The sequence below is a fragment of the Metarhizium brunneum genome, chromosome 6 (assembly GCF_013426205.1).
Source record: "Metarhizium brunneum chromosome 6, complete sequence".
Lineage (NCBI taxonomy): Eukaryota > Fungi > Ascomycota > Sordariomycetes > Hypocreales > Clavicipitaceae > Metarhizium > Metarhizium brunneum.
This window is the reverse complement of record NC_089427.1, coordinates 2,866,768-2,891,211: the sequence shown is the minus strand read 5'-3', so window position 1 is coordinate 2,891,211 and position 24,444 is coordinate 2,866,768. Positions and strand designations below refer to the sequence as shown.

At 52.3% G+C, this 24,444-nt stretch overlaps 8 protein-coding genes across 8 annotated transcripts; 4 read left to right on the top strand and 4 right to left on the bottom strand.

The window, feature by feature from the left end:
- Positions 1–92: 92 nt before the first annotated feature.
- Positions 93–1,126, top strand: CLYBL (Citramalyl-CoA lyase; the record flags this gene model as incomplete). Its single annotated transcript, XM_014690642.1, has 2 exons — positions 93–147; positions 210–1,126. The coding sequence occupies 2 exons, from the start codon at positions 93–95 to the stop codon at positions 1,124–1,126; spliced, it is 972 nt and encodes a 323-aa protein (XP_014546128.1).
- Positions 1,127–2,197: 1,071 nt separating this feature from the next.
- G6M90_00g102170 (uncharacterized protein) lies at positions 2,198–3,466 on the bottom strand (the record flags this gene model as incomplete). The annotated part of the gene is made up of 1 exon (XM_014690643.1): positions 2,198–3,466. One exon carries the CDS (start codon positions 3,464–3,466, stop codon positions 2,198–2,200), a length of 1,269 nt encoding a protein of 422 aa, XP_014546129.1.
- Positions 3,467–8,198: 4,732 nt separating this feature from the next.
- Positions 8,199–9,157, top strand: RBG4 (Glycine-rich RNA-binding protein 4; the record flags this gene model as incomplete). The annotated part of the gene is made up of 5 exons (XM_014690644.1): positions 8,199–8,218; positions 8,320–8,392; positions 8,544–8,650; positions 8,737–8,975; positions 9,045–9,157. 5 exons carry the CDS (start codon positions 8,199–8,201, stop codon positions 9,155–9,157), a joined length of 552 nt encoding a protein of 183 aa, XP_014546130.1.
- A 744-nt stretch (positions 9,158–9,901) lies between these two features.
- Positions 9,902–10,852, bottom strand: G6M90_00g102150 (uncharacterized protein; the record flags this gene model as incomplete). The annotated part of the gene is made up of 4 exons (XM_014690645.2): positions 9,902–10,379; positions 10,454–10,589; positions 10,683–10,714; positions 10,788–10,852. 4 exons carry the CDS (start codon positions 10,850–10,852, stop codon positions 9,902–9,904), a joined length of 711 nt encoding a protein of 236 aa, XP_014546131.2.
- Positions 10,853–11,754: 902 nt separating this feature from the next.
- On the top strand, positions 11,755–12,958 carry Pdcd6 (Programmed cell death protein 6; the record flags this gene model as incomplete). The annotated part of the gene is made up of 4 exons (XM_014690646.1): positions 11,755–11,795; positions 11,901–11,919; positions 12,070–12,361; positions 12,495–12,958. 4 exons carry the CDS (start codon positions 11,755–11,757, stop codon positions 12,956–12,958), a joined length of 816 nt encoding a protein of 271 aa, XP_014546132.1.
- Positions 12,959–13,496: 538 nt separating this feature from the next.
- On the bottom strand, positions 13,497–14,888 carry G6M90_00g102130 (uncharacterized protein; the record flags this gene model as incomplete). Its single annotated transcript, XM_014690647.1, has 1 exon — positions 13,497–14,888. One exon carries the CDS (start codon positions 14,886–14,888, stop codon positions 13,497–13,499), a length of 1,392 nt encoding a protein of 463 aa, XP_014546133.1.
- Positions 14,889–20,510: 5,622 nt separating this feature from the next.
- On the top strand, positions 20,511–22,249 carry G6M90_00g102120 (uncharacterized protein; the record flags this gene model as incomplete). Its single annotated transcript, XM_014690648.1, has 5 exons — positions 20,511–20,624; positions 20,833–20,989; positions 21,061–21,233; positions 21,315–21,764; positions 21,824–22,249. 5 exons carry the CDS (start codon positions 20,511–20,513, stop codon positions 22,247–22,249), a joined length of 1,320 nt encoding a protein of 439 aa, XP_014546134.1.
- A 748-nt stretch (positions 22,250–22,997) lies between these two features.
- Positions 22,998–24,148, bottom strand: G6M90_00g102110 (uncharacterized protein; the record flags this gene model as incomplete). Its single annotated transcript, XM_014690649.1, has 3 exons — positions 22,998–23,299; positions 23,396–23,706; positions 23,784–24,148. The coding sequence occupies 3 exons, from the start codon at positions 24,146–24,148 to the stop codon at positions 22,998–23,000; spliced, it is 978 nt and encodes a 325-aa protein (XP_014546135.1).
- Positions 24,149–24,444: the final 296 nt, after the last annotated feature.

The following is a 24,444-nucleotide window of genomic DNA, read 5'->3' as shown; positions in this document are numbered from 1 at the left end:
GCTTTAGTTCCCATGCTGTCTACTGTTGCATCAACGCCTGCTCACTTACATCAAGTAACCGCCGGCTATTAAGACTCAACCGTCTCATCATCATGGCCGCCGCGGCAGCGAGGTCCACGGCCATCCTCCGCCGGTCTCTTCTTTACGGTCAGCCCGCCTACCATCTACCAGACTCGTCGTCGTCGTCGCGTGAAACTAAATTCTCGTAGTCCCCGCGTCATCGCAAAAGATGCTCACCAAGTCCCTGGGCCTCATCTCGGACAACGTAACCTACGACCTAGAGGACTCGGTCACACCGTCTCTCAAACCACAGGCCCGCCAACAGCTCAAGGCGCACATTTCATCACTGAAATCCCGCCCTCGGTCCATTTCCGAGCTCGCAGTCCGCGTCAACGCCGTCTCCACCGCCTTCGCCCTCGACGACCTGACGGCCCTCTCTGCCGCGCCGCTCGTCGATGCCATTGTCGTGCCCAAAGTTGAGTCGGCCGCCGACCTGACGTTTGTCTCCGACGTCCTGCGCCATGTCGCCCCGGAGAGGCACGCCGTCGACTCGAGCAATCCCATCAAGATCATCGCCCTGATCGAGTCGGCCCGCGCCGTCATGGACCTCGCCAGCATCTGCCGCGCCTCCCCCTATCTGAGCGGCCTGATATTCGCGGCCGAGGATTTCGCCCTCGACTTGTCCATTACGAGGACGCCGTCTCTGACGGAGTTTCTGTATGCGCGTTCCGCAATCGTCACTGCCGCCAGGGCCGCTGCCTTGCCCAGCGCCATCGACCTGGTGTGTACGTCGTACCGCGGCGAGGAGGGCATCGGGAGACTTGCGGAGGAATGCGCGGGCGGCAAGTCGATGGGGTTCAACGGCAAGCAGTGCATACACCCCGACCAGTTGGAAACTGTGCAGAGGCTGTTTGCCCCGAGCCCGGATGAGGTAAACTGGGCGATGCGGGTGGTCATCGCGGACGAGAAGGCCGCAGCGCAGGGGAGAGGAGCCTGGACGTTGGATGGCAAGATGATTGATGCTCCGGTCGTTGGAAAGGCTCGAGCCGTCGTTGCCAAAGCCAAGCAGTGCGGATTCGACGTTGCTGGTCTGAGGAGCAAGTGGAATAGCCAGGAACCCGAATGAATAAAACCAACGCACTCAAGTACAGTGGACGAAATCCAACACCACGGAGTTTTCGTATTTTTTTTTCTCTCAACGGCACGTCGGAGCGCAGAGGAAGCGTAACGTGGCCGTGGCCAGTGAATCGTCTTAATCGAGGGGTAGCCAGAACAGCAAAATCCTGCAACCGCATCTCATGATGCCATTACATTGCGATATGTAGAAGCCCAGCGCCATGTCGACAGCGTAGCTTCCCTTCCAGACAGAAGGTAAAAATTGTACAAATGGGTATCGATCGGCAGCTAACTTGGTGGTTTGCATTGTTGATTCGACCGTAGCTCTGGGACCATTGGCACGCATTAAGTTGCTTGGACATAATAAATCTACATTGTACCTCATCGTTGTTCAACTACCGTACTACGAGTGGCAAGACTACTTAATTCAATACAAAATAGACGCTCGAGATAGAATCTTGTTGAAGAAAACCGTTTTTTTATTTCATTTGCTATCCGCTAAAGGTACCTTACTGGGAGGTCTGACGAGAGTTGATATGTGGAAACCAGAACAGTCATGTGTCCGCCTATTGAAACAGATAAAGCCCTCCAAGTGAAGACTATTATAGTCCGGCATCGTGACTATACTTTGTATCATGGCCCTCTGATGGTCTCAGCACTCTGGAAAGGCTGTGGCCTGGTCACTTATTCAAAAATAGATTCAACTTCGGAGACAGAGTGAGAATGCCGCTATTGGAGTCACCCAGCAGCAAGGCTGTGCATTATCGTATTTGTGTTACATTAAACCACCAAATGGACCCATTCAGTGGCTGAGCTGATGGTTTCACGTCCTGCCGTGAATTAGGCGGCGCCTGTCAAGCTGCCTGCGGTTCGATACATGTAGAAAAGAGTTATGGACACCAGAGCCATCTGGCAATTTTCAGGAGCGCAGCGCGAGAACTGAAATTGTCTGAAGATGCCACCTGCCAGGTCGAGTCATTTTTGCAACGGAACATCGAAATAATATTCTCCAGGATGTTATACTCGCAGGAGAAAGCGTTTCAGAATATGAGAATGTGGAGTAATCTGCGCAACATGTGCATTAGAACAGCTTAAATGTTGAGCCATACAGTGACTCATGTATTGTAACAAGCCCCGGGGCGTCGATGGTCTGCCTTGACGGACCAAATTTGGCTTGTTGCAGAATGTCAAAGTCCCTTCCGCTCTCAACGTCTGGGTGTTTGTTCAATTTTCTATCTTGTATACCGTCCAGGAGGCGTAAATCTTCGGTACTTCGAACAGTATGCGAATCCTGGTCAAAATATCGGGCTCGCTTATCATGAATATCATTGTTGGAGTTCCACGAGCAGGCTGATTCATCATTTTGCAAAAGCCCCATTTCGTTCGGCACGCGCCGTCGTTTTAGACCGAACGTATCAAAGGTTCTATCTCGGGAACATTCGCCATCAGACTCATGAGGTAACATTCCCCAGTCTAGTACAGTCTCAGAGCTCCCAAATCCATGAAACCCAGGCGTTTGACCCATTAGGAACTGCGTCTTTGTTCTGGAGTCAGGGTTACAACATGTCTGCCCGCGTGTTGGCCCAATGCTTGGGAAAACACTCTCCGCCCAGCTCATTGGGCTGACTGGGATTGTCCGAAATAGCGGTGCAAAGTCGTCTCCGCCGCCCCATTGGCTGTCCTGGTATGCAAGGTGTCGCGAAGACCGCGGATCTAGGTCGACACTGCCTCGGGTTACTGGAGGCTGGTATAGTATTGGGGACCGTACTCCTGAATTTTGATGTACCGTAACGTCACTGGTTGAATCCGGTGGTGGGCGTTGGAATCGACAGGTGACTGGTTCATCCGCCATGAAGCCGTTGCAAGGAGACATTCCATGCTTATATTGTGCGGTATCGTCCTTGTAAGGCTGGCGAAGAGTATGGCGGCCAACTTCCGAAGTGTGCCATTGCGGGATATATGCATCGTCGAAAATACTAGGCCGCAGTATCCCGTGATTATCCTGGTCTGCGACATTTTGCAGAGAGACCTGTCGCAACTCAAGTTGTTCTGGTGCATTCACTGATGGTGAGTGATAGAACTTGTGTTGCCGATCATTGGTGGCTCGTACAATTGGCCTAGGCTGATTCTTCTGCCACACGAAATCGTCTGAATCTTGAGTGATTTGATTGTCTAACGTTAGAGGCACTGTTCCGATCAAGCTTGTTGTAGATTCCATATGAACCTCCTTTTTTCCGTTGGGAATTTCACCTATTTTAGACATCCCAGGGAACTGCTCTGGTGCACTAGGGAAGTCTTTGGGATTCACTTTAGAGCAATCATCAGCACTTTGCTGATTCGCTCTCTCCATCGGTGATAATGCATCCGATTCCGGGAGTATATTAGATCTTCTACTAGTGCTATCAATATCTGCGGCGCTAAATATACTCAATTTGGTCTTTGAGAGACTCAAGTCAAAATTGTGAAATGCGAGGTCTGCCACTAGAAGAAATCAAAATAAGTCGGCTTTATGTTCCTGAAAAAAAAAAAAAAAAACCTTAACCAGGGACTTGGACATACAAGTAGTGTTATTCAAAGGTCTCTCCTCAGACAGTAAGCCTTCTGCAACATGAGGTCTCATCTATCTACGGTTAGAAGCTAACGCAGGATTCTCTGAAGCCAACTTACGGTCACATTCTCTCTCTTTATCACATCAGATGTGAAGTTCGTCATTATTTCCTTTCCAGAACGTAGTCTGCGTTTCCGACACATTCTGTGATTATCTTGGGGACGGGCTGGCCTATCTGTACCATTTTGGTCCTCTATCATCGGGTGCTTTGTGTCGTATCTGTCTTCTCGAGTCTTGCGGCGTGGTTGACGATGAAACTTTTGACACAAATGATGGTTCTTGGGTCTGGGGGGAGGACTGAAGCAATGCCTCGAGCTCTCGGATCTAAAGCTTCCCCCTGTCCGTAAAAACTCATGTTCTGGCCCCCCAAGCATATGTCTATTAACTGCATCCGTGTTGACCTGTAGGGAAGGGCTGACGGGTATAAACAGTCCCGAGCTGCACACTGGTGTATGGGTCTTTTGCCAAGTCTTGTCAGGTTCATCAGCGGATTGGAGATAGGAAGTTTGTCGTGACCTAGATATTTCCCTTGATGTGCCTGCGGGATCATCCTTCTGAGGGCTATTGCTTGAACATTTCGATCGAACACTTTCCAACCATGTCTCCACAAGGGTAGGTCTCGGGCTCGAAAATCGGACTCCTTCTTGACTGTTGGGAGGATAGGAATCGTTGTTGTCATTTGGAGCCTTGCCATCAACACGATCTGTTGAATCTAGGTAAAGGTGATTCGACATGCTGGATTCCGATCCGTCAACTCGTTTGCAGTGGCCATGGACTAGCAACTCGAACCTTACCTACGCATCGGCAGAGGGAGTGGGAGGGGGGAAGAAGGACATTGCCCAAGGTTTCTGCATTTTTAGCAGTGAGTTGCAGCTTGTCTTTGATATTCCGGATGCTGAGGCAACTGCCGACTTGAGGAAGGGGGAAAAGGTGCTACCAGTTGACGGTTGGGCAGACTTTTGTGCTTGCTTACAATTCCTATCAGTAGGTGTCGCCTTCTTTCCCTACCTACTCCAATACATGTTCCTCAAGCTTCCGACAACAGAGGGAAGGAACGAACAGACGAGCAGGCATGTCCAATTCAACAAATCTCCGTCAGCTCTCTCAGAAGTGAATACCTGCGAGCATTCAAAAAGCAGCCCCGATGTGATGGCCACCATCCACAAGCTCAGGGGAGGCCTATTGATGTCGCTGCGATACCCAATATGCCAGCTCACTGCCGCCTTAGACAAAGCATGCCAAAACGCGGCCATTGGGCGAGCTTGTGTACGGATTTGCCGCTACAAGACGGCAGCATAATTTTGTCGCGTTTTCTACCTTGGACATGATCGTATAGCCAAGACACTCCATCCCCGGATTTGCTTCATGATCCCTGGACGTGTATTGCACGTTTTTGCACAGCGACACAGAACGGCATGACGCTGTTGACGGCGTCGGAGCATGGCGTCGGAGCACGGCGTCAGGGACCTGGAGTCAAAACGTCAAAAGTTATGCTCGCTTGGAACAAACCTGATTTGTCTCGAGTTTGGCCAAGACACTCGCTCCATGTACATACTCCATGTACTCGGTAGGGCAGCATCCCAGACCACACTAATGCAAATCAAAGTCCCACAACCCGGTATTACTGGTAGACTGATGGTGTAACACAAGAGCTCAGACCCTTGCTTTTTGTTGCTGGACCAGGCCGCCTCAGGCTGTTGTAGCAGAGTATTTTTGGAATACCGTCGATTAGATCGCGCATGAGACGCTGAGCACATGACCAACCATAGATTGATGATACCTACAGTCGCACCTCCATGCACGGAGTGATGTGTTTTGACACCATGCTCCAAAATAAGGGTGGGAGAGTGGTGGATTGCTCAGAATCTCCTTTGTTTCTCCCTTTGGATCGCTTTTCTATCTAGGTAATTCGGCCGACAGGGACAATCAATGCCCATGGCCCCCCCGTGGGCTATCGAGCTGGTATGCGGAGCGGTCTGGAGTAACGTAAGTAAACGAGTAAACGAGCCATGACGACGTGACTCGCGAGACTCCTCAACTCCGCCATAGCTTGCGCTGAATTACCGCACTGCCGCACTGTTTATGAGGAGTCTTCTCGTGTATGCGTCGTCTGGGATAAACCCTTATTATATGTATGCACACACATATGTACAATGCCAATAAATCAGGCCAGGCCAGGCCAGGCCACGGGGTACTCCGTAGGTGGGCCCGTGAAGGTGGGCTTTCTGCCTCGGGGACATGAATAAAGTTAATTAATCAGACAGTAGTAGGTCAACTGGTCTGCCGCCGTCCCAAGGCCTGATGTGCTCAAGGAAATACTACCGAGTGAAGTCCACCGCGACAAGACCGCTCAGGAAGCGCGAGACGCGCATTCCACGTGTGACCAGGTACTTTTCTCCCCCTGACTTCGGTGAGATTCGGGCGTCTCCTCGGCTAGTCAATTGAGCTTTATGGAGGTGGCTTGCTCCATGTGGGAATTGACACGCGTCGACGGTGGGATGCTGCAGGGTACTCACTGCTCAGATGCATCCCCTTCCCTTGCATTTGGTGCCTCAGCAGGCACAGGAAAACTACCGAGTATGATGGCGAGTATGTAGTCTGGCCCAGCCTTCCATATCTTGGTTCCTCCGGGGTTTAGGGCGAAGGATTATTCTACTCTCATCCATTGACAAATCCACAACCATGTGCCCTTGTGCAAGAGTCACGGTGGCGATTCCTAAAAGTGACATCAAATGCCAGGAAGCTCAAACATGCCAGCCATACTGGTGGTCTCTCCAGATGTTGGTCGGCAATGGGCACTCATTCCAGCACTCTATATTTGTCCAAAGGATGTGTGTGGACTGACTCCTGCCTGTACAAGAGTATCACCAACCCTGGCCGGCCAGAACGGGCCCTGGTGTGTTGATTCTGGTTGGTTGCTGATGGCATTATTCAACCTGGCGAAGCACCTATTATTGCTTGCCCTGACCCGAGCAGGGAGCCTCCTCCACTTGTTTAGAGTCAGTTGCTGCGACCACGTTAACGTGTCAAAATTTCATTCTAGTTGTTCTCGCTGTTTGCTTACTGTATATAGAAGCATCCATCTCTTCTGAGAAACAATATTAGTTGTTCGCGTAATTCCGTTCAGCCTTTGGTCTTGTCCCCAAACGAAGTCTATACTGGCCGACACTGATTTTGTCTTTAACTGGTTGGCTTTGATTGCCCTCGCCTTGTCATATGAATGCCAGCCGTTGATTAGACAAGTCATCCCATCCCACCTTGCTGCCGCTGTTTCACGAACAGGCCAAGCCGCACCATTCCGCCGCCACCCACGTGTGTGTGTGCTCAACTTGAAGAGCCCAAACTTGAGAGCTTGAGTCGCCTTGGACCCCGCGTTGGCCCCAACCTTGCTCCCCAACGGTACAAGTCAAGTCAGCAACGCGTAAAGTACACCACTGTAGTAGTAAGTTCCCAGTCGACAACAGAGCGTGTCGAGCCGGCGCATTGCTCCACTGCTAGCAAGTCCAACCTTAGGCCACTGCCTAGAGGTTTCAGCATCCATAATCTGCCATGGAAAGCAACCAGTTGTCTTCTTCTAGAAAGGCCGGCGGAAGTTGACGTTGCAAAAAAGGCTCGTTTCTCAACTCGCCCCGTTGTGGGAACTTCCATCCAGTCAAAAACCCTTGAGGCTGGCCTTAGCGCAATAGATTGTCCCGCTTCATTCGGCGGCGATCCCCAAGACTGGTGAGATCAGCAGAACCCAGCATCAAACTCTCTGAACACATTGTCCTTTGCTCTGCAAGTCATCGCAATCCGGCATTGTGCTGTACTGTCTGGTGCACTAAAGAAGTGGACCTTCACCAACTGCGCCCTGGAGAATAGACTCCATGTCCCAGGAGCGAAGCAAGATTGAACGGCGCTTGGCTTGGCTTTCTTGTTGTACACAGATCGGCCAGGCAACTTCGCTGCCACATCCATAAACTCATCTTCCATTCGAAGTCTACCCCATTTCGCCCTCAAGCTCGAGGTACACTGAGGTAGGTTCAAACTGCCCTGTTACTCCCCGCGACACCTAGCGCAGTATTTCGGATGCTAGACCCTGTCCACGCCATGGCAAACGCCTCCTATTAGCCATGGCAGCTGGCAGGCGGGGGAGGCAGCCAACTTGGTTCATAGCTCAGGCGCTGGTACGGAGCACATTGTGTGAATGTGGTCTGTAGGGGTCCATATCTCCGACTAGTAGTTGTCGCATGTTCTTCCATCTTGCAAACGAGCGGACAACGCACCTTACCCAGAGAAAACACGTACCCTTCCTCCCCTACCTTTGGCTTCGCATCGCCCCCAAGCCTCTTCCAATATCAATCCCTACATCTGCGGCTGTGCGTTTTGCGTCTCTTCTGGATCAGTCATACCACCGCCATTCGCAATCTCTGATCCCATCGTCTGACTTTGTCACATAGGACTGAGACGAGAAATAAGCAGCAACATACTAGCCATGTCGAAGCTCTTCATAGGGTGAGCACTGATCACTCATCACAATTCCCCTCTCCGTCATGAACCGTCCCCACAGCGCCGTGTCGCTGGCGCAAGCAGCCACGAACTGACAATGTAAAAAGCGGCCTAGCATGGCATACTGAAGAGGCCACTCTTCGTCAGAAGTTCGAAGAGTTTGGCGCTGTTGAAGAAGCGGTATGTTTGGTTAATTTCCTTTGTTGTGTTTCAGACTCTTTGACACGTGTGTATGTGAATCGTTGTCGCTGTTCCCGCCGCTCAACAACATCCCCTTTCATTCAAAGTGCGTGAATATGACCTTCTAATATGGAGTTTGCTCTGCGCGAAGGTGGTGGTCAAGGATCGAGATACTGGTCGCAGCCGCGGCTTTGGCTTTGTGCGCTACACCCAAGAGAATGATGCCCAGAACGCTATAGCTGCAATGAACAACGTCGAGTACGAGCCCCTTTCGCTTCTTTGTTATCACGGACCGAGTGCTTGATTGGTCGCGTGGATTGGGCTTGATTCTAATATTGCTTTAGATTTGACGGTCGAACGATTCGTGTGGACAAAGCATCCGACAATAGCCCTCGCGGAGGGTATGGAGGTGGTCGAGGAGGAGGTTCGGGATTTGGAGGACGGGGAGGTTATGCAGCGCCAATGCCTTATGGTCTTCCGCAGCAGTCCCCTGGTTATCCAGTCGTCGCTCCTCAGATGTACGCGCCAGTAGCATATGGCCGACCTTACCCTCAACACCCGGGATATGGCATGCCTCCCCAGGGTAAGTCGACCCAATCTTCCGACCAGATTATTCATGCTCCTGCGGCGAATACGCTGACGATGAGTGCAGGATACGGCGTTCCGCAATATGGATATGCAGACCTTTCTCAGCAGCAACAGGCTCCCATGCCTCAACACCAGCCTCCTCCTCAACCACCCCCTCAAGGTGGAAGAGGATACTAATGTTGGTGTCTGGACAAAGCGCGTATGATCCCATGTTGCTGGCATAAGAGTTCGCCTAGGAAGGGCTAAATAGTGTTTCGTACCTTCGACTTTCTCTCAACATGCGATCTTCACGAGGAGTTTTGGGTGTGGTGTAACGGCAAGGGTAAAGGACGAGGGCTTGGAGAAACCCGGCAAACCCCCCCTCAAATGTCCCGATATCTGGACTGGCCGGCCATCCAGACATTATTTTGGTTAGCTTTCTGTACATTGGCGCCAGCTCGATTAGAGCTGCACGTTCACTTCGTTACCGTTTATGCATCTCTTCGTCTTATTTGCGTAGGGACAGTGTCCCTCTCCTGCTTATACTTTGAGCATCCGAAGGAGGTTGAATATGTGCACTGAGAAAGAAACGACGGCACTGCGATAATGGTCTATAACTACCTGCCAAATGCGACATAAACAGAAGTGACGGCCAACAAATTCGATAGCGACGATGATAAACAAACGATGCTGAGGTACAGGTTGCATTTATTGGGCTGAGGGGAAGGAAGAACATTTGAGCGGGAAGGGCTAGTCTTCAGTACCTGGTCGAAGAAATTGAAAGGCTAGGGTTAAAAGAGGTGTTCCTCGCTCCGTGGGTTGTTTGTAAAATCATGCCATGTCTAAATGTATGCGTCTATCCCAAGTCAGCAGGCCCCTCGTACCCTTATTGCCGAGAGAGAAGAAAAAAAGGTCCTGAGGTAAGTTCCGATTCGTTCGGGTCTATGATGAAGTCCCATTGACCGAGTGCTCGAGTGCTCGAACGCGTTGTGCCAAGTCGCTGACATGATAATCTCCGCTATCCGGGGACAATTCATTGAGGGCAGTGTCGAGTCCGTAAAGGTAGTCTCTGTTCAGACCGCTTGGTCCTTTGCTGTTGAGAATATGCTGTGCCAGCTTCTGGGGATCTTGGGGGCCGACAAATTGCTCATTATCGGGAGTGCCAATGTACACCAGAGTCTCCATGGGCGTGGACCCGTCGGCGGGATAAAAAGGTGTATAGTGGATGGAGTAGCCGTTGATCTCTCTAATATCCAGATATTCCTTGACTTCAGACACCTTTTCCGGCACGATGCGATATGCGACGCCCCAGACTTTTTCTGGCGCAGAATCATGGTGGTCCGTCAACTTCTCCCAGTAGGAGCGCTCGATTAGAGTGACAACTCGACCGGGTGCCTCTGGCGTACCACGGTGGTCCTCGCTAAGAACAAGCCAAAAGGTTAAAATCAAACAGTCGTCGCCATGATGTAGGACAAGGCAAAGTGTGAAACCAACCTTGCCTGGTGGAGGAGGATATATGTATATGTAAGCAGAGACTCAAAGGCGGGGGTGACTTGGATAACGAGAGTGTGTGTTTCTTCGAACATACCTGCCAGAATCTCCTGACATAGCCATTGACCCAGCCCGGAACCTTTCTATCTAATGTCACACAAAGAAGATACGGTTAGTCGACATTGGTGCAGATGCACGGGGTTGTTATGGGAGGGGCACGGCATGTACATACCAAAATGTGGCGGTGGTTTCCATATGAGACTCCTGCAATCAATTGATAGCCGGCGCAATTAGCTGCAGGGAACAGACGAAGCAGATAGGACAGAAGGGGCTTTACCCATAGCCGTAGAGCCAAAACTCGGATGCAGCGTCGTCATTTGTCGTGTTGGCCGTGGCTGGCATGGTGGCCTTTGCTACAGCCAGAGAAGATTGGATAAACTAGATGTCAAAGTACTACAGCACTTGCAGCACTTGAGAGTTGATGAAGCGCTGGTGGTGGTCTTTGCAGGGGACCAGGCCCAATATTGGGTCCAGCCTGTAGTACAAAGCCGACCGCGTGGGCCGTGACAGATCTGTTAGTCAGGGCGTTCCGGCACCACCAAACACGATGTCGAGTGGGGCAGCACTTCGATACTCGGTAGGAAGGGGAAGGCACGACCAACATCGTCCACGCCGCCAATATCAGCACCACCACAACAGTCATGATGGTGGAATTATGATGATTGATCCATACATCGACGGTCCTGCGCACAAATTGGTGGCGGGTAGCATGAGAAAAGGGGGCAAGCGGCATTGTTGTCTGCTGTCTGCCGCGCTCAACTGATGCCCTGGTTACCTAGAAGCTGGGCAAACACAAAGCCGTTTTATTGATTCAACTCAATTGGTGAACCGACCCGTCGACACGTGCTGGGCACTCTGGGGCTACATGTACCGTGGTGGTGCTGTGTGAGACCTCGACATGGTGTCCTGGCAGCCTGGCAAGGTATCCCAATGCCGTATTCCCGCCTGGTCCAAGAGTACTAGGTCCTACTGTAGGTAGTAGTACTTATGTACTAAGGTACCTACACTCGGTACTTTGGGTGACACAGGTGCTCCGTACTGTTCGGAGCAATAGTAAGTTAGTAGTAGCTGGGGCTGACAATGACATTTCGATCCAAACAGTTGACATGTCAGCCTCAAACCTCCAGCCTGAATCAGCCCTGCCGCTTGTCCATTTGTATAAACCCATTTGGCACCTCGCCATCTCCCTCATTTCTACCCCGGCGTTGGCCATCTTCGTATTGCACCAACCAGTGGACTGCATCATGGCATACAACAGACCCTTCGACCCTGATGCCTTGCCCAGGTACGCATTCGACCCCTCATCGCCACTTCGCGATGCCGCACCACAACGAACCAGACATCGAAGTTTAGGATAGTTTGTTGACGCTCTCTTTCTCCTTTGCGTAAGGTTTGCCGAGCCCGAACGAGTAAGTCATTCACTCTATTCGATCTTATTTTCATTCAATTTTTTCCTTAAACAGTCTGACTATGCACGCCGAGAGAAGAAGCTCTCTAAACCGTGCTCTACGCGTTCGAAACTCCCATGTTGACACAATCCCTCTTCACAACATCTCTAGAAGTCTGGAACCACGCCGCCGCAAACATATCAGCAAAACCGCTACGAAAAGAAACCTCCTCCCGCAACCCCGAGAGACAATTACCCTCCACCACATCCCCAGCCAACTCATGGTCAAACCTTCCACAGCAGTAGTAGCCATGGACCTGGGCCGGCCGCACCTCGACCTGCCTCCCAGCCTCAAAGTCGCCCACCACATCAACAGAATTACTCAGCGGCCCCGCCGACTCCAGATCCTGCATCAGGCTCTGACTCGACACTGCTTCCGCTCTTCCGAGCTGTAGACAAAGACGGTGAGTTTTCTTTACGGGAAGAACAGACATGTCGACACATAGCCCCCCTCTTGCCATTTCCCTGAAGGACCATTCGGCAAAGGAGACAAAAAAAGCTTCTTCTCATGACATTATTCGGCTGACATGTAACTAGGGACCGGCCAGCTCTCTGAAAAGGAGCTCTCGGCAGCTCTCGTGAACGGTGACTGGACAGCATTCGACATACAAACTGTCCGAATGATGATCCGCATGTTTGACTCTGATCGCAGTGGCACCATCAACTTTGAAGAGTTCTGTGGACTATGGTCCTTCCTTGCCTCCTGGCGCACTCTGTTTGACCGATTCGATGTCGACCGCAGCGGAAACATATCTCTCCAGGAGTTCACCGATGCTCTCATCGCATTCCGCTACCGCCTCAGCCCCCAGTTTGTCGAATTACTCTTCCGCACCTATGATAAGCGCAACGAGGGTGTCATGAGTTTCGATCTATTTGTGCAGAGCTGCATCTCGCTAAAGCGCATGACGGACGTTTTCAAAAAGTACGATGACGATCGAGATGGGTTCATCACGCTGAGCTTTGAAGACTTTCTGAGCGAAATCTTGAGGCAGCTGAAGTAGAGGGATACCCAAGAAGAGCAATCATATTGGGCTTGTTGAGTGGGAGTATACCATGAAACGCAGTAGTTGGGATTAGGATATACACGCATGTAGATGGTTGGAATTGGGTGCGTGGTTTGTTAATGATCAAGCTTTTGGGTTGGATGATACCCTCACGAACCGAGAGATGAACCGTTCTGAGAACTAAAAGAATGAGGTAGCTGAGTGGTTATGTGGCGTAGTGAGACAATATCGCTCTCGATTTTGTTTTATTTTCTTATCTTACGGGAGGAGAATATTTCCAATACCTGTATGGACCTAGAGGAGCTGAAAGCCACAATTTCATACTGATAGTATTGGATACTAAATACTATGAATAAACTCAAGCCTGGGGCCACAAAATATAGAGTACGGCTAGGTATGTGCAGCGTGAAGACGCAAGGTATAAAGGAGTATCGCTCCATGAATTCCGCTGGCGATGCAACGCCAACGAAACGCCCTCCACGGAGGCATATCACGGCAGCATAGGCTGAACAATAGTAGGAAAGCCTTGAGCCTTTCAAGCCAGAAACATACTCGGCCAGAGTTTACTCACCCTAAACGGCGAGCTTATACTTTCCCCTGAGGCATTCGCATAAAGCAAATGGGGAATACTCAGACGACGATTCAGGTAGCCTGATCCCATGGAAGACGCTGCTTCAGTGGCCCACACCCCGTCGCTTGTCAGAGCGATTTCCTCGCCAATATTCAAGGCCATTATTTCCGTCGGCCTGTCCATCTTTCCGCAGCGTCTGGAACTCGGTTTGCGGGTGTTGTGGAAGCCAACCGTCGCACCGTGGACAGAGTTGCGCACCTCATGTGTCTTGTACTTCTTCCTCCGAGTCAATCGCCTGGCTAGACCTCTAAGGAATTTGTCTCCGTCATATGTGCTGATCCAGGCTCTTGCACCAAGCTTAGCGATGATCTCCTGGCCGTGATGAAAGCCACTCGTGACGTTGCCGCCGAGCCACCAGGGTTGAGAGACTGCGTCGAAGCAGTGTAGAAGAGCTGTGAGTGGCAGCGCAGCTTCAGAGACAAGGTGTGACGTTGCGTATCCCTCGATGGCGCTGTAGGAAATGCCGTGGGGGGAAAATATCACGGATACCCCAGACACACTCCTGTTCTGGGGGTGGGAAAGAGTGGTCAGAGATCGACCTGCCTTCGACGAGTGAGCAGCCGGGCTTTCGGTAGGTGTAAGGGTTGGCAAAGCTGGGAGAGGCGGTAAAGTAGGCGTTTCGATAGCTTCAGGAGTGTATAGCTCACTTGGGCTCGTTGTGCGTGAGGCAAAATCCAGCGAAGGAGTTGAGAGAGGAGTGGAAGCTGTGGTCGCCGGCGGTTGAGAGATTGATAACCCTAAAGGCGCTGGCCTGTACGTTATTCCTATTGCCGAATCAATCCCTTTCGTACTTCTCCCTCGGGAGATGAAGGAAACTGTCACAAGCCCTTTGTGTCCTCCAGCGGTACCAGAGCGTATTGGTATTCGGATGACGGTGTCTCGACCGGTTTGTCGAGGGTCCTGCCATCGCTGAAGGGTCAGAATTTTCCTGTCATCGAAATACTTCCAGCTTCGGATCTGTTTCGCAGCCGTAGGCTCCGCTAATATAATCGTCTTCGTACCGCGAGGAGCCAGTTGCCGAAGAGTAGCCTCATTGCAATGGTCGCTGCGACCGTTACTGACAATGACTAAATCAGGCTCAGGTAGGTCTCGCAACGTTGAGACACATGCTCCCTGAACGTGCGTCGTCGAAGAAAATTTGGAGTGGAAGATATTTGACGGTCCTACAAGCCACGGATCGAGGAGAATTCGGAACAGTTCGGGCATACTTGCACCATCGGGGGGGCCAGACTCAACCGGTTCGAACGTAAGCAAAAACGATGCATCTCCATTGAGCTGTCTAATGCTAAGCGCCATGTTCGGGGTTTGTAGGCGTGATTCGATGCCCAAGGAGCCTCTTGTCAGGGCTGAGAAAGCGCCCGAGAATAACAGTTGCGTGTAGGCAGATCTTATGAGTCCGAGATTTGGTCCATACTGCCTGGGCTGTCAACAAAAACGTACTTCTCTGAAACATTGATAAAGGTATTGCAGAATGTTTCACAATTGGTATTATGTACAGCCAAGATCCTGTGCTTCGAAGCAAGTTCTGTCAGTATATTGGTATGAGAGGGTCGATCCGGCCACCGAACAGACAGATAGCGTTTGGAACCGCTGGAAAACCATGGTCAACACTCTTCAGAACGTTCATCAGACTCGCCCACCCACCAAACACCTGAATTGTTGCAAATGGTCGTTTGAGTCCTATTTCGAGCCAGCCGTGAGATGCGCCACCTGAAGTGTTTCCCAAATCGGCCCTCATGTTGATGATCCGATCAAAGACAGGCGCAACACGACAGCCAAGGAATTCAACGTGGGAGCTGCAACAAGAGGCTCTGATGACGAGAAAATAACTTCAAATGTCACGGCAACAAATTTACATACCAGTGTAGGTAGTTGCATTTTGGTCAGCTACATGCCAGTCGCCCTCCCAGGCCTACTTGGTCCTAGGAACTCCATTGCCCCCCCCCCCAAAGTTGAGTTAATGTCAACAAGCAGGGGAAATGCAAAAGTATATACAATGATATCATTGTGCAGTACCGTCAGACCTGAATGTATGGATAGTCTGGCGAGTGCAAATTAGGTTGTGTGAGCTGGTTGTTGCGATGGCTTACGAGAACGCTTCTAGCTGTCTGACCCAGCACCAACATTTGCAGCACTGGCATCTGCTCAACGAAAATGTATTTGACGGCAAAAATATGTAGGGATTCAGACTCAAACTCTGGCGTCCCGAATGCATGTGTGCAATTAATTGCGCTAGTTGACCGCCTGGGCTTCATTGCCGTATCCCAGGCCGGCGATTAGGAAGGAATGATCAAGTTTAGGAACGTCGCACAACCACTTGAGTTCCCGAAAGATGCCCCACCTGCACGCCTGGTCTGGAGGGGCTGGATTGGTGTCATCAGTCTCAATGCTCCGACCAAGGACCCTCCTTGGCCCCCTGGCCCATGCATCCTCCCCCCCTCCACAAGTCGCACGCGCGGGGTCACCGCCTGGCAGTTCAACTTGCGATAAAGCTGTCAGCTGGGCTTATCTACTTAGTATCCTGGCCTGGGTACTCCGTACTTGGCAGAGAGACCAACCGAGGGTGCTTGGTTCACAACCAAGTTAGGTAACTTACTGCCTCTGGCTGACGAGGACAAATCATTAATGGCGGCGGTGACAAGCACCGAAACATACCCAAAGCATCTTGAGTTTAGGGAACAACTTTATACTGGACCCAGGTCTCCTCCAGACGTCGTAAAGAGCAGCAGCTTGTGCCCATGCTTCCGAATTCAATGTTATTGAATGCGACAGCACGGTGAGAATAGCGATGGGCGTCTGGAGACATCAATGATAGCATGCCTACTTTAAGTAGAAAACATGAATGGTTCAATGTTGGCAGGCACTGAAGGCCCTGGGAGGTCCACTGGGTGCCTCAAGCCGCATAGCCTCATAGGTCTGGCGGTACCTATATAGGCACTACTTAGATGTATTATCGATTGATGAAAAAGTGATGTCAGCGGTCGACTGCAGGACAGTGTGACTGGCAACGTTGAGCTCTCGAGTTGAACTTGGCAGCTTCAACCCAATCCATCCAGCCCAGCCCCTTGCACCACCCCATCCATCCATCATCCATCCCGACGCCCTGGAACGCCGCAGCGATTGGGTTGAACTCGAGACAAGCCATCCCTCCTTCATAATGATCCAGGGGTACTCCGTAGAAGTAGAGGGTAATTGCCATTGTGTCGCGGTGAAACACTGACTGAGAAGAACAGGCAAGAAGTACGACGCGATGTCAGCACCGATAACAGTCACCGTAAATACATCAGCCTGCGAAGCTTTAATACTCGAGAAATCTGCCCAAACCGACGCCTGACGAGCCAGGGAACCGATGGCTATCGACTTGCCCTTGTGCACCAACCGCCAGCCAGCCGGAAGTACTTTAGCCGTTAAAAGTTGGTCTCCTTGACCTTTGGCTGTCGATTCTGTCTGGTCGGACCCGCCGGTTGATGACCTGCTTTAAGCCCAAAAAGGCATGCCATGCCATGGTGGTCCTCGATTACCGGAAGCTGCTTGGCTCCGTATCCGCTTACCATGGCACCAGAGACGAGAAGTAGAGCTGCTCCTTTGGCTCTGCTCGCCCATCATTCGTTGGGACCACATCTAAGTCTCCGGTCTCTGCATGACAGCAAAGGGTCCTCTCGAAGTTGACCAGGGTCGACTTTGTCCACATGAACACTTCTATGGTGAAGGTTGGCAGGGGCGGTTGGGAGCAACCGGAGAACCAGAGGATTCGCTCTACTGCGGGTTCTTTGACAAAGGTTGTCAATGCTGGCATCAACTGCGCCGTCGCGCTTCAGATGGCGGTCCCAATGAAAGCCGCCAGTGAATAGACCATGCGCAGTGTGCGCGAGTACGATACAGAACATGACCCGACAAGTCTGACCGCGTGCTGGCCGATTCTCTTGAACCGTTGGCTTCTTTGCCGCCCTCGGTTCTCTCACTCCGCTACTGAATCTCGAGATGCTTTACGCTGCCAGATGTACATATGTACACATCACATCACAGGACAACTCCGAGCTCTACGTACTCCGTACATGCAATATTTTCTCAACTGCCCTTGCCCCACGCAGGTCCACCAATTGTCGCCACCACAAAGTCGCAGCTCCAGCATTAGTACGGAGTACTAGTAGTACTGCTTGTCTAAACGTCCTGTGACGTAGAATCTGAACTGACAGGGTACATGATGTACTGCTGCCCGTCATTTGCCGCCCACATGCATCTTGGGGATGGAGCAGTGCGACGGACCCGTAGACGCTGAAGCTGGTAAGGAGCTTGGGGGAGCTGATCGTCAGCTCTTGAAGAGGAAGCTAGGGCAAGCTCCATCGAGAGCTCGGCAAACTGGGGTATTTATTCATGCTTGCTAACCCTCCATTTTCTTCACCCATGCGCTCAGCAGCCACTTGTGGCCGAGGATGTTGAAGGCGGAAGACAGCGCGGCCAACGGCCTGGGAGGCTAACATGGACTCGAGAATAATGGGTAGGGACCAAAACTTATTCTTTTGATGGCTTTCGGCGGCTCCAAATGGACTAGGCGTGGAATTCGACGTCAGGACCCGCCACCATCAGCATGTCCGAGTCAGTCCGAGTGTACGGAGCACGGAATACTAGATGGAATTCTAGACGTACATATGTACGTATTGTAGCGCTGATGAATAGCAGAACGGAGGAGGGCTGCACCATTTGTACGTACACTCGGAGCAGACGTTTGCGATTTGCCAGCATTGGTGTTCAGGGCGCTTCAAGTGTTTGCGCCAGACGCCTCCTGGACGCCTTGACCGTCCACAAGGTTCATCAGAGCGTCCTGTCCGTCTTGTCTTGAATTGATTGCACCAGCGGGTTCCGCGCAAGGGCAAAGGCAGCGAGAAGATGAGCTTGTGGCGGATTCTGGGCTGACGGGCCGGGTGAAGCTCGCAAAGCTCACGCAACCCCATCCTGCTGCCCACGCACCAGGTCATTTTACTGGTCTTTGGTATCAAGGAGCTTCCTATTGGCCACATGAGCCCAACACCTACCCTCCTGTCCCCAGCTTGGATCTGGACCCTCCGTCTCCCTCCTTGACCCTGAAGAGGGCAGCTGGCTGCATCGAAGACATGGACGCAGCTGGCCGTCGGGAGCTCCCCTTCATTACTCGAGCATAACGGGGGGGTGAGGGCCAAACGAAGGAGTCGGTCTGGTAACATCTGGAGAGAAAACCTCGAGCCTCCAGCGCTTTGCCCACTAACTCGGAACTACACGCGTTAATTGGGGCGCTACTTGTCAGAAGGTCAGTCGGCACCGGCTGGTCTCTGACGCTGGTCTTTGACGACCAGACGGGCCCAAGCCTCACGCTGAGACGCCGGGACGCTGGCCACTGGGGCGCTGAGACGAGAGCGCAGGGCCGGGCTGGCCGCAGCTGTGCAAGCAGGCCAAGCTATTGACGGAGTACAAGTTGACATTTGAAGGTCGACGGACGGCGGACGACAGTCGACATTCGCAGCTCGGCCACTACGACTAGCTCGCCCACCTCGATCCATGTTGAATGCTCCCACTTGGCACCTCGACCGGCCCTCGCTGCTTCGACCTCCATCTTCTAAAGTTCGCCTGCGCGCGGAGCCATCGCATTTGCCATTGACACATCTGAAGTAGATCGCCCACCACCCCTCCAGGCAGGGACCGAGGGCCAGGGCAGTTCCTTCATCGCCCATCGCCCATCGCCCATTGCCCATTGCCCATCGCACGTCGACTTCATCAGCGTCCCCACCTGCTTGCTCTCAGCTGCTACTCCCAGCTTGTTGCTCTCCTCCCCTCCCCTCACAAGCTCCATGTCGTCTTGCTCTCAAATTGCCCTTCATTATATTCTAAAAGTTCCTTACTCGCCCTTCTCGCCAGACCCCGGTGCCCTCCCAGCCCAGCCTAGTGTTGTTGCAGCTCATATACTTGCTTGCTCCGAGAGGAGCTTCCTCAAACCTTCCTGGCAGCCACAACCACAACCACAACCTGCAACCTGCAACCTGCAACTTACGGACTTGTGATCTGCGACCTGCGACCTGCGACCTGCCATCTTCACCTTCTTCCACCTGGTAACTGCTGATTTCCTACTATCATACCTACCGAACCCCGGGAGTGTGTTTACCACTACCTGACGCTCATCCGGGGCCTGGCTGCTTTTCAACATTTAAAAGTCCAGTCGCCAAGATTCCTTTTGCAGATATTGTTACTTTACACAACTGCATTTCGGCATTCCGAAGCTGCATCTGTCTGGTCAGAGCCTCCGTGGGCTCAAGCTCAACTTCATTGTCAACACCGCTCAACCGTCCAAGGAAATACTACTTGGTCCGCCAATTCATCTATTCTTTGGCTATTGCCACCGACATACGTTCAATTTACCTGCTTTCGATATTCGCTTTATCTTGAGACATCCGATCCACGTTCCAGCTTTCACGCCCACTCTTACAAGCTGCATGCTGCTGAAGGGTCAGCTTTGGCCGACCAAAAGCTTACTACGAGAGCCTTGAACCTTCGCAGGATTGGTTCTTTTCCTTTCAGACTTTTTTTTATCATCTCCCATCTCTGATTATACTTCATTCCGTTGCCATTTCAAGCGGTTGCAGTGCTCCGATCACGCAGTTCATCGACATCAGACTTGCTGGCTTGGCTCTGCATTGACGTCGACTCTCTCTCCAAAAAAACTGCCGCCTCTGTCTGCTGCGCATTTTCCCCCAGCAAGCCTGATATTGGTAGCTGCAGTAGCTTTGATTCGAATCATCTATTCATAACCCTGCGATGCCAAAGCTTGGCATAGTTTCTATTTTGTCAATTGACAGACTTTAGAGCTCTAGTTATTTGGCTTCTCTCGCACCAACTCTCTTTGTTCCCCCACGGCGAACCTGCTCCAGGCGCATGGTGGGGTCAATCAAGATGCCGCCTCGAACGTCGTTGACATCGTCCTTTTCAATCACAGACGCCAATAATGAGGTTGTCTGCCCGCTTCGCAATCAAGATGGTTCAAGCTGTCGCAAGCGATGCATTGGCGTAAGTACTCACTCCCCGCTGCCTTGGTTCCATCCTGATCCGTCGTTGCAATCTATCCCGAGGGTGCCGTGAACCTCATTACCTACGCCAAGCAGCCATCGTTTTGAGGCACACTCCGTCCAACGTCTCGTCCTCAGCTTCAAACGTGCCCCCCTCTGGCTCTGGGTTGCGTATTTCTCCACATCTAACATGTATTGTCTTGGTTTAGGAGAAACGGTACCGCTCAATGCAGGAGCACATTCGCCGCGCTCACCCGGAGCATTATATTCCTAAGCTTCCTGCCACAGAAGAAAGCTTCCTGCTCATGATCAACTCCCCTCCTTCGGAACATCGAGCTGACCAAGCTCCAACGTCAACCCCGCAGAGTTTGTCTCTTCTGTCTTGCCTGATTTTACAAGCGACAGACCGCAGGTTGCTAATCCCCACCACCGCACAGGTGCCCATGACCGACGAAATTACTACCGCGATGGCTCCAGCAACCCCGGTACCCCTCGCCACAGTGATGAATATACCATGAGCGGCGGTGGCTCAAGGCTTGGGGCTGCAAATGCCGCAGCAGCTCTAGCAGAGCTCCATGGCGTCAAGTCGGAGAAAGATGTGGATGTGGATGTAAGTCATTCTGGTGCTCACGATTGCTTGGCTCCATAAGGGTGACTGACATTTTTGGCCACTATCGCCTGGCTGTACTAGGGATACTATTCAGATTCCGATGGTCGCCGCATTCCCCGGACATCAATTGAATTGCCCCCGCTGCATTTGTCCAATAACGACATTACAAGCGATCCTTATTCGTCAAATGTAAATCGACAGCGCGAAATCCTTCCGTCACTGCTTGCCAATTCGCCTCCAGGCCGATCTTCCACCCTCCCTCCCCTTCAGAGGCCATTAGGTCCCAACCGTCCACGAAAGCAATCCATAACGAAGCGTGGACGCGAATCCAACCACAAAAAGAAGAGCTCGCGCGGATCTGCTGCTGATTGGATTCGGCGCTTCCAAAACGAAGATCGATTCAGACCTGCCAACGACCGCAAAGCCTTGTCAGCAGAGCCATCGGCGGATTTTGGTAAACGATGGGAGGATTTGATCGACGCTGCGGACCAAGCTGCATCTGCTGCCGGCGACTTGGATGATCGCACTCCGGTAAGCCTGGCAACGGCAAATACTTACAGGGACTGGCGAAGCCACTAACACTATCGCAGGTACCGCAGTCTCCAGTATCAATTCATCGAGCGTCCTTGCCACCATTCTCTCACCAATTTCAACCTGGGAGCTACCAAGCATCCCCGTTACAGCAAGCTTTGACACCACCCTCGTACAATCAAGACAGTATTGATCCCTTTCCGTCCGTCGAGAGTGGCGAGAGCGGCGAGAATTTCCACATCGGATCCCGTGGTCTGAACGATTCCTCGCCCAGCTACTCATCGTCGCAGAACACGCAGATTTACTGTGCAGCTTGCCAAAATGCTTCGCTGCTTAAGAGCTCCTACGCCTGTACCGAATGCATTTGCGGCCTATGTTCGGCATGTGTTGAGGTGCTTATGGCAGAACTTGGAGCTCGGAGGAAGTGCCCACGCTGTGCTACCATCGGCGGCCGGTTCAAGCCTTTCCAGCTCGACATCAGATGAATGACTCTGTGACGGTTAAAACCCTTTTATGACTCTGATTATTTTGTTGTTGTTGTTGTTTTACCCGTCCTCTCTATCTCACGTGCGCCTTAAAATTGAAGATGAAGATGGGCCAAATGTTTGCACTGATGCCTCGGCGTATAATTGGGGGATCATAACTACCATACAGGTTTTTCCTTTCAACATTGATTGCTCCTCCCGGGAGTTTATCATTCATTTCTTTTTATCCTGGGTTCCTCGGCTTCTTTTGAACGCATTTGGCTTGTCAGCTATCGCAAAGTTGTTGGCCAGGCTTCATGGCATCTTTCGATACAACCGCCGGTGCGTTGTTTCAAAGGACTTCTTTTTTTCTTTTTTTACCCCGTAAGTTTTTGTTACAACGGATGTCGGCGTTCAGCTATGGGATAAAACGGACCGTTGGATATCGGATACCGGTTGGGTGGCTTCTTTGTTTGATATCTGATGATATTTGTTGGCTCATTGCAAGGTCATGGGCATGGTTTTACTGTTAATGCTAAGAAGATGCCCCGATCCTTTATGCTAGGTTCTATCGTACTTGAATACACGTCTCCTTGGTATAAACCACTTTTGCATGTGAGAAGATGGTTCAACGTAGGTTTTGATTGAGTCGCCAATGTTTGCATTGCAAATCCACCTGTACCAATGGCAAACTGTGTCAACTCTTGTGCCGCGGGCGGGTGGGATATACATGTATCCAAACCTCATCAGACTGTGAACCGTGACAGGCTCATGGCCGCCTCCCAGTCCTCTCTTGTCTCTCTTTCTCCTGCTTCTGCTTAAGCAATACATCCCTCGCAGCCGCCCTCACATTCCGACTGCCCCCCAACTTTGGACCCCTGAGCACGTCGGCTTGCTGCTGCTGCTGCTGTTGCTGCTGCTTGGCCGTCGGGGCCGGGCGCCTCTTCAGCCGCCGTGCGGCCACCTCTTCTATGTACCGCTGGCGAAATTCATCCGCCATGCGGTCGTCGGCGGAACGACCATCCCCCCCGGCCACGGGGTTATTCTGTACAGGAACGTCGTATACATCCACTAGCAAAAGTCAGCACTGCTCGTTTCCTATCCCGTGTACTTGCTGTGTGATGACGCCCTGCAAAAGGGGGCCAGGCAAGTTGGGGCAAGACGTACGTTTATTCTCGTGGAGAAACGCGTCGACGAGCTGATCCCGCTTCACGTCGTCGCTGCCGCGGCGGTTGCGCCCGCGCTTGGGGCGCGCGGGCTCCGTGGTGTCGGGGGGGCGCTTGCGGGCGTCGCGGCGCGCGTTGTTGTCCGCCGGCACGTCCACCTCGAGGAGCTTACCGTGCTTGGTGGGCTGGTCGTGCGTGCGGTGGCCGGGCCCGGCGCCGGCGGGCGGTCTCGCGGGTGCTGCTTCTTCTTCCGGGGGCGCGGGCGAGGGCCCCGGGGCGTGGGTGGACAGGCGGGATTCTATGTATTCGTTCCTGAATGATTAGCTTCTGCGGGTGCCGCGCCCCTGCTGCTGCTGCTGGGGCGCGCGCTGGGGATTGCCGCGACATACATGTGTCTGTCGTTGAGGGTCGCGACGAGACCTGTCTGGTGGGTGAAGCGGTCTGGGATTCCTTTCGGGGGGGCCCTGTCTTGATGGTCTGTCGGGGCGTGGGGAGCGGGCGCGTCGTGGTCGTCGGAGCTGAATCCTACGCCGCGGAGGCGGGCTCTCCGGGCGTTGCGGACGCGCATGGCGGCTGTGACGGCGGATTCTGCGCCGTTGTCTTGTTCCTCTTGGCTGCTTGGTTGTTCGCGGGTTGGGGTGTCTTTGGGGGTTGTTGCTGGTGGCGGGGAGTCGCCGGCGCGCTGGCGGTAGGCTTTGCGCTTCTTGGAGGGCCGGAATACTATGGCTGTGGCGGGCTCTTGGGACGGCTCCATGGTGAGGAAGCTGTCGTGGGGGATGGGCGCAGGGTGAGGATGGTGAGGATGGTGAGGTCGTCGCGGGTGGGTGGTTGGAGGATGGGTTCGTTTTTGAGGTTGATCGGTCGGCGGGTCGTGCCGATATCGATAAGGCTTGTGGAACGGGGAGGGACGTCATTTGGCGGGACACGAAACCGGGTGCAGGACATGGGCACTCTGATGGCTACGTATTGCACGTGTGTGACGAGAGGAAAGTTTTTACACGTAAAAGAGGGACAATTACGCTTGCCGGGCGACTCGTTGTTCTGTTTTAG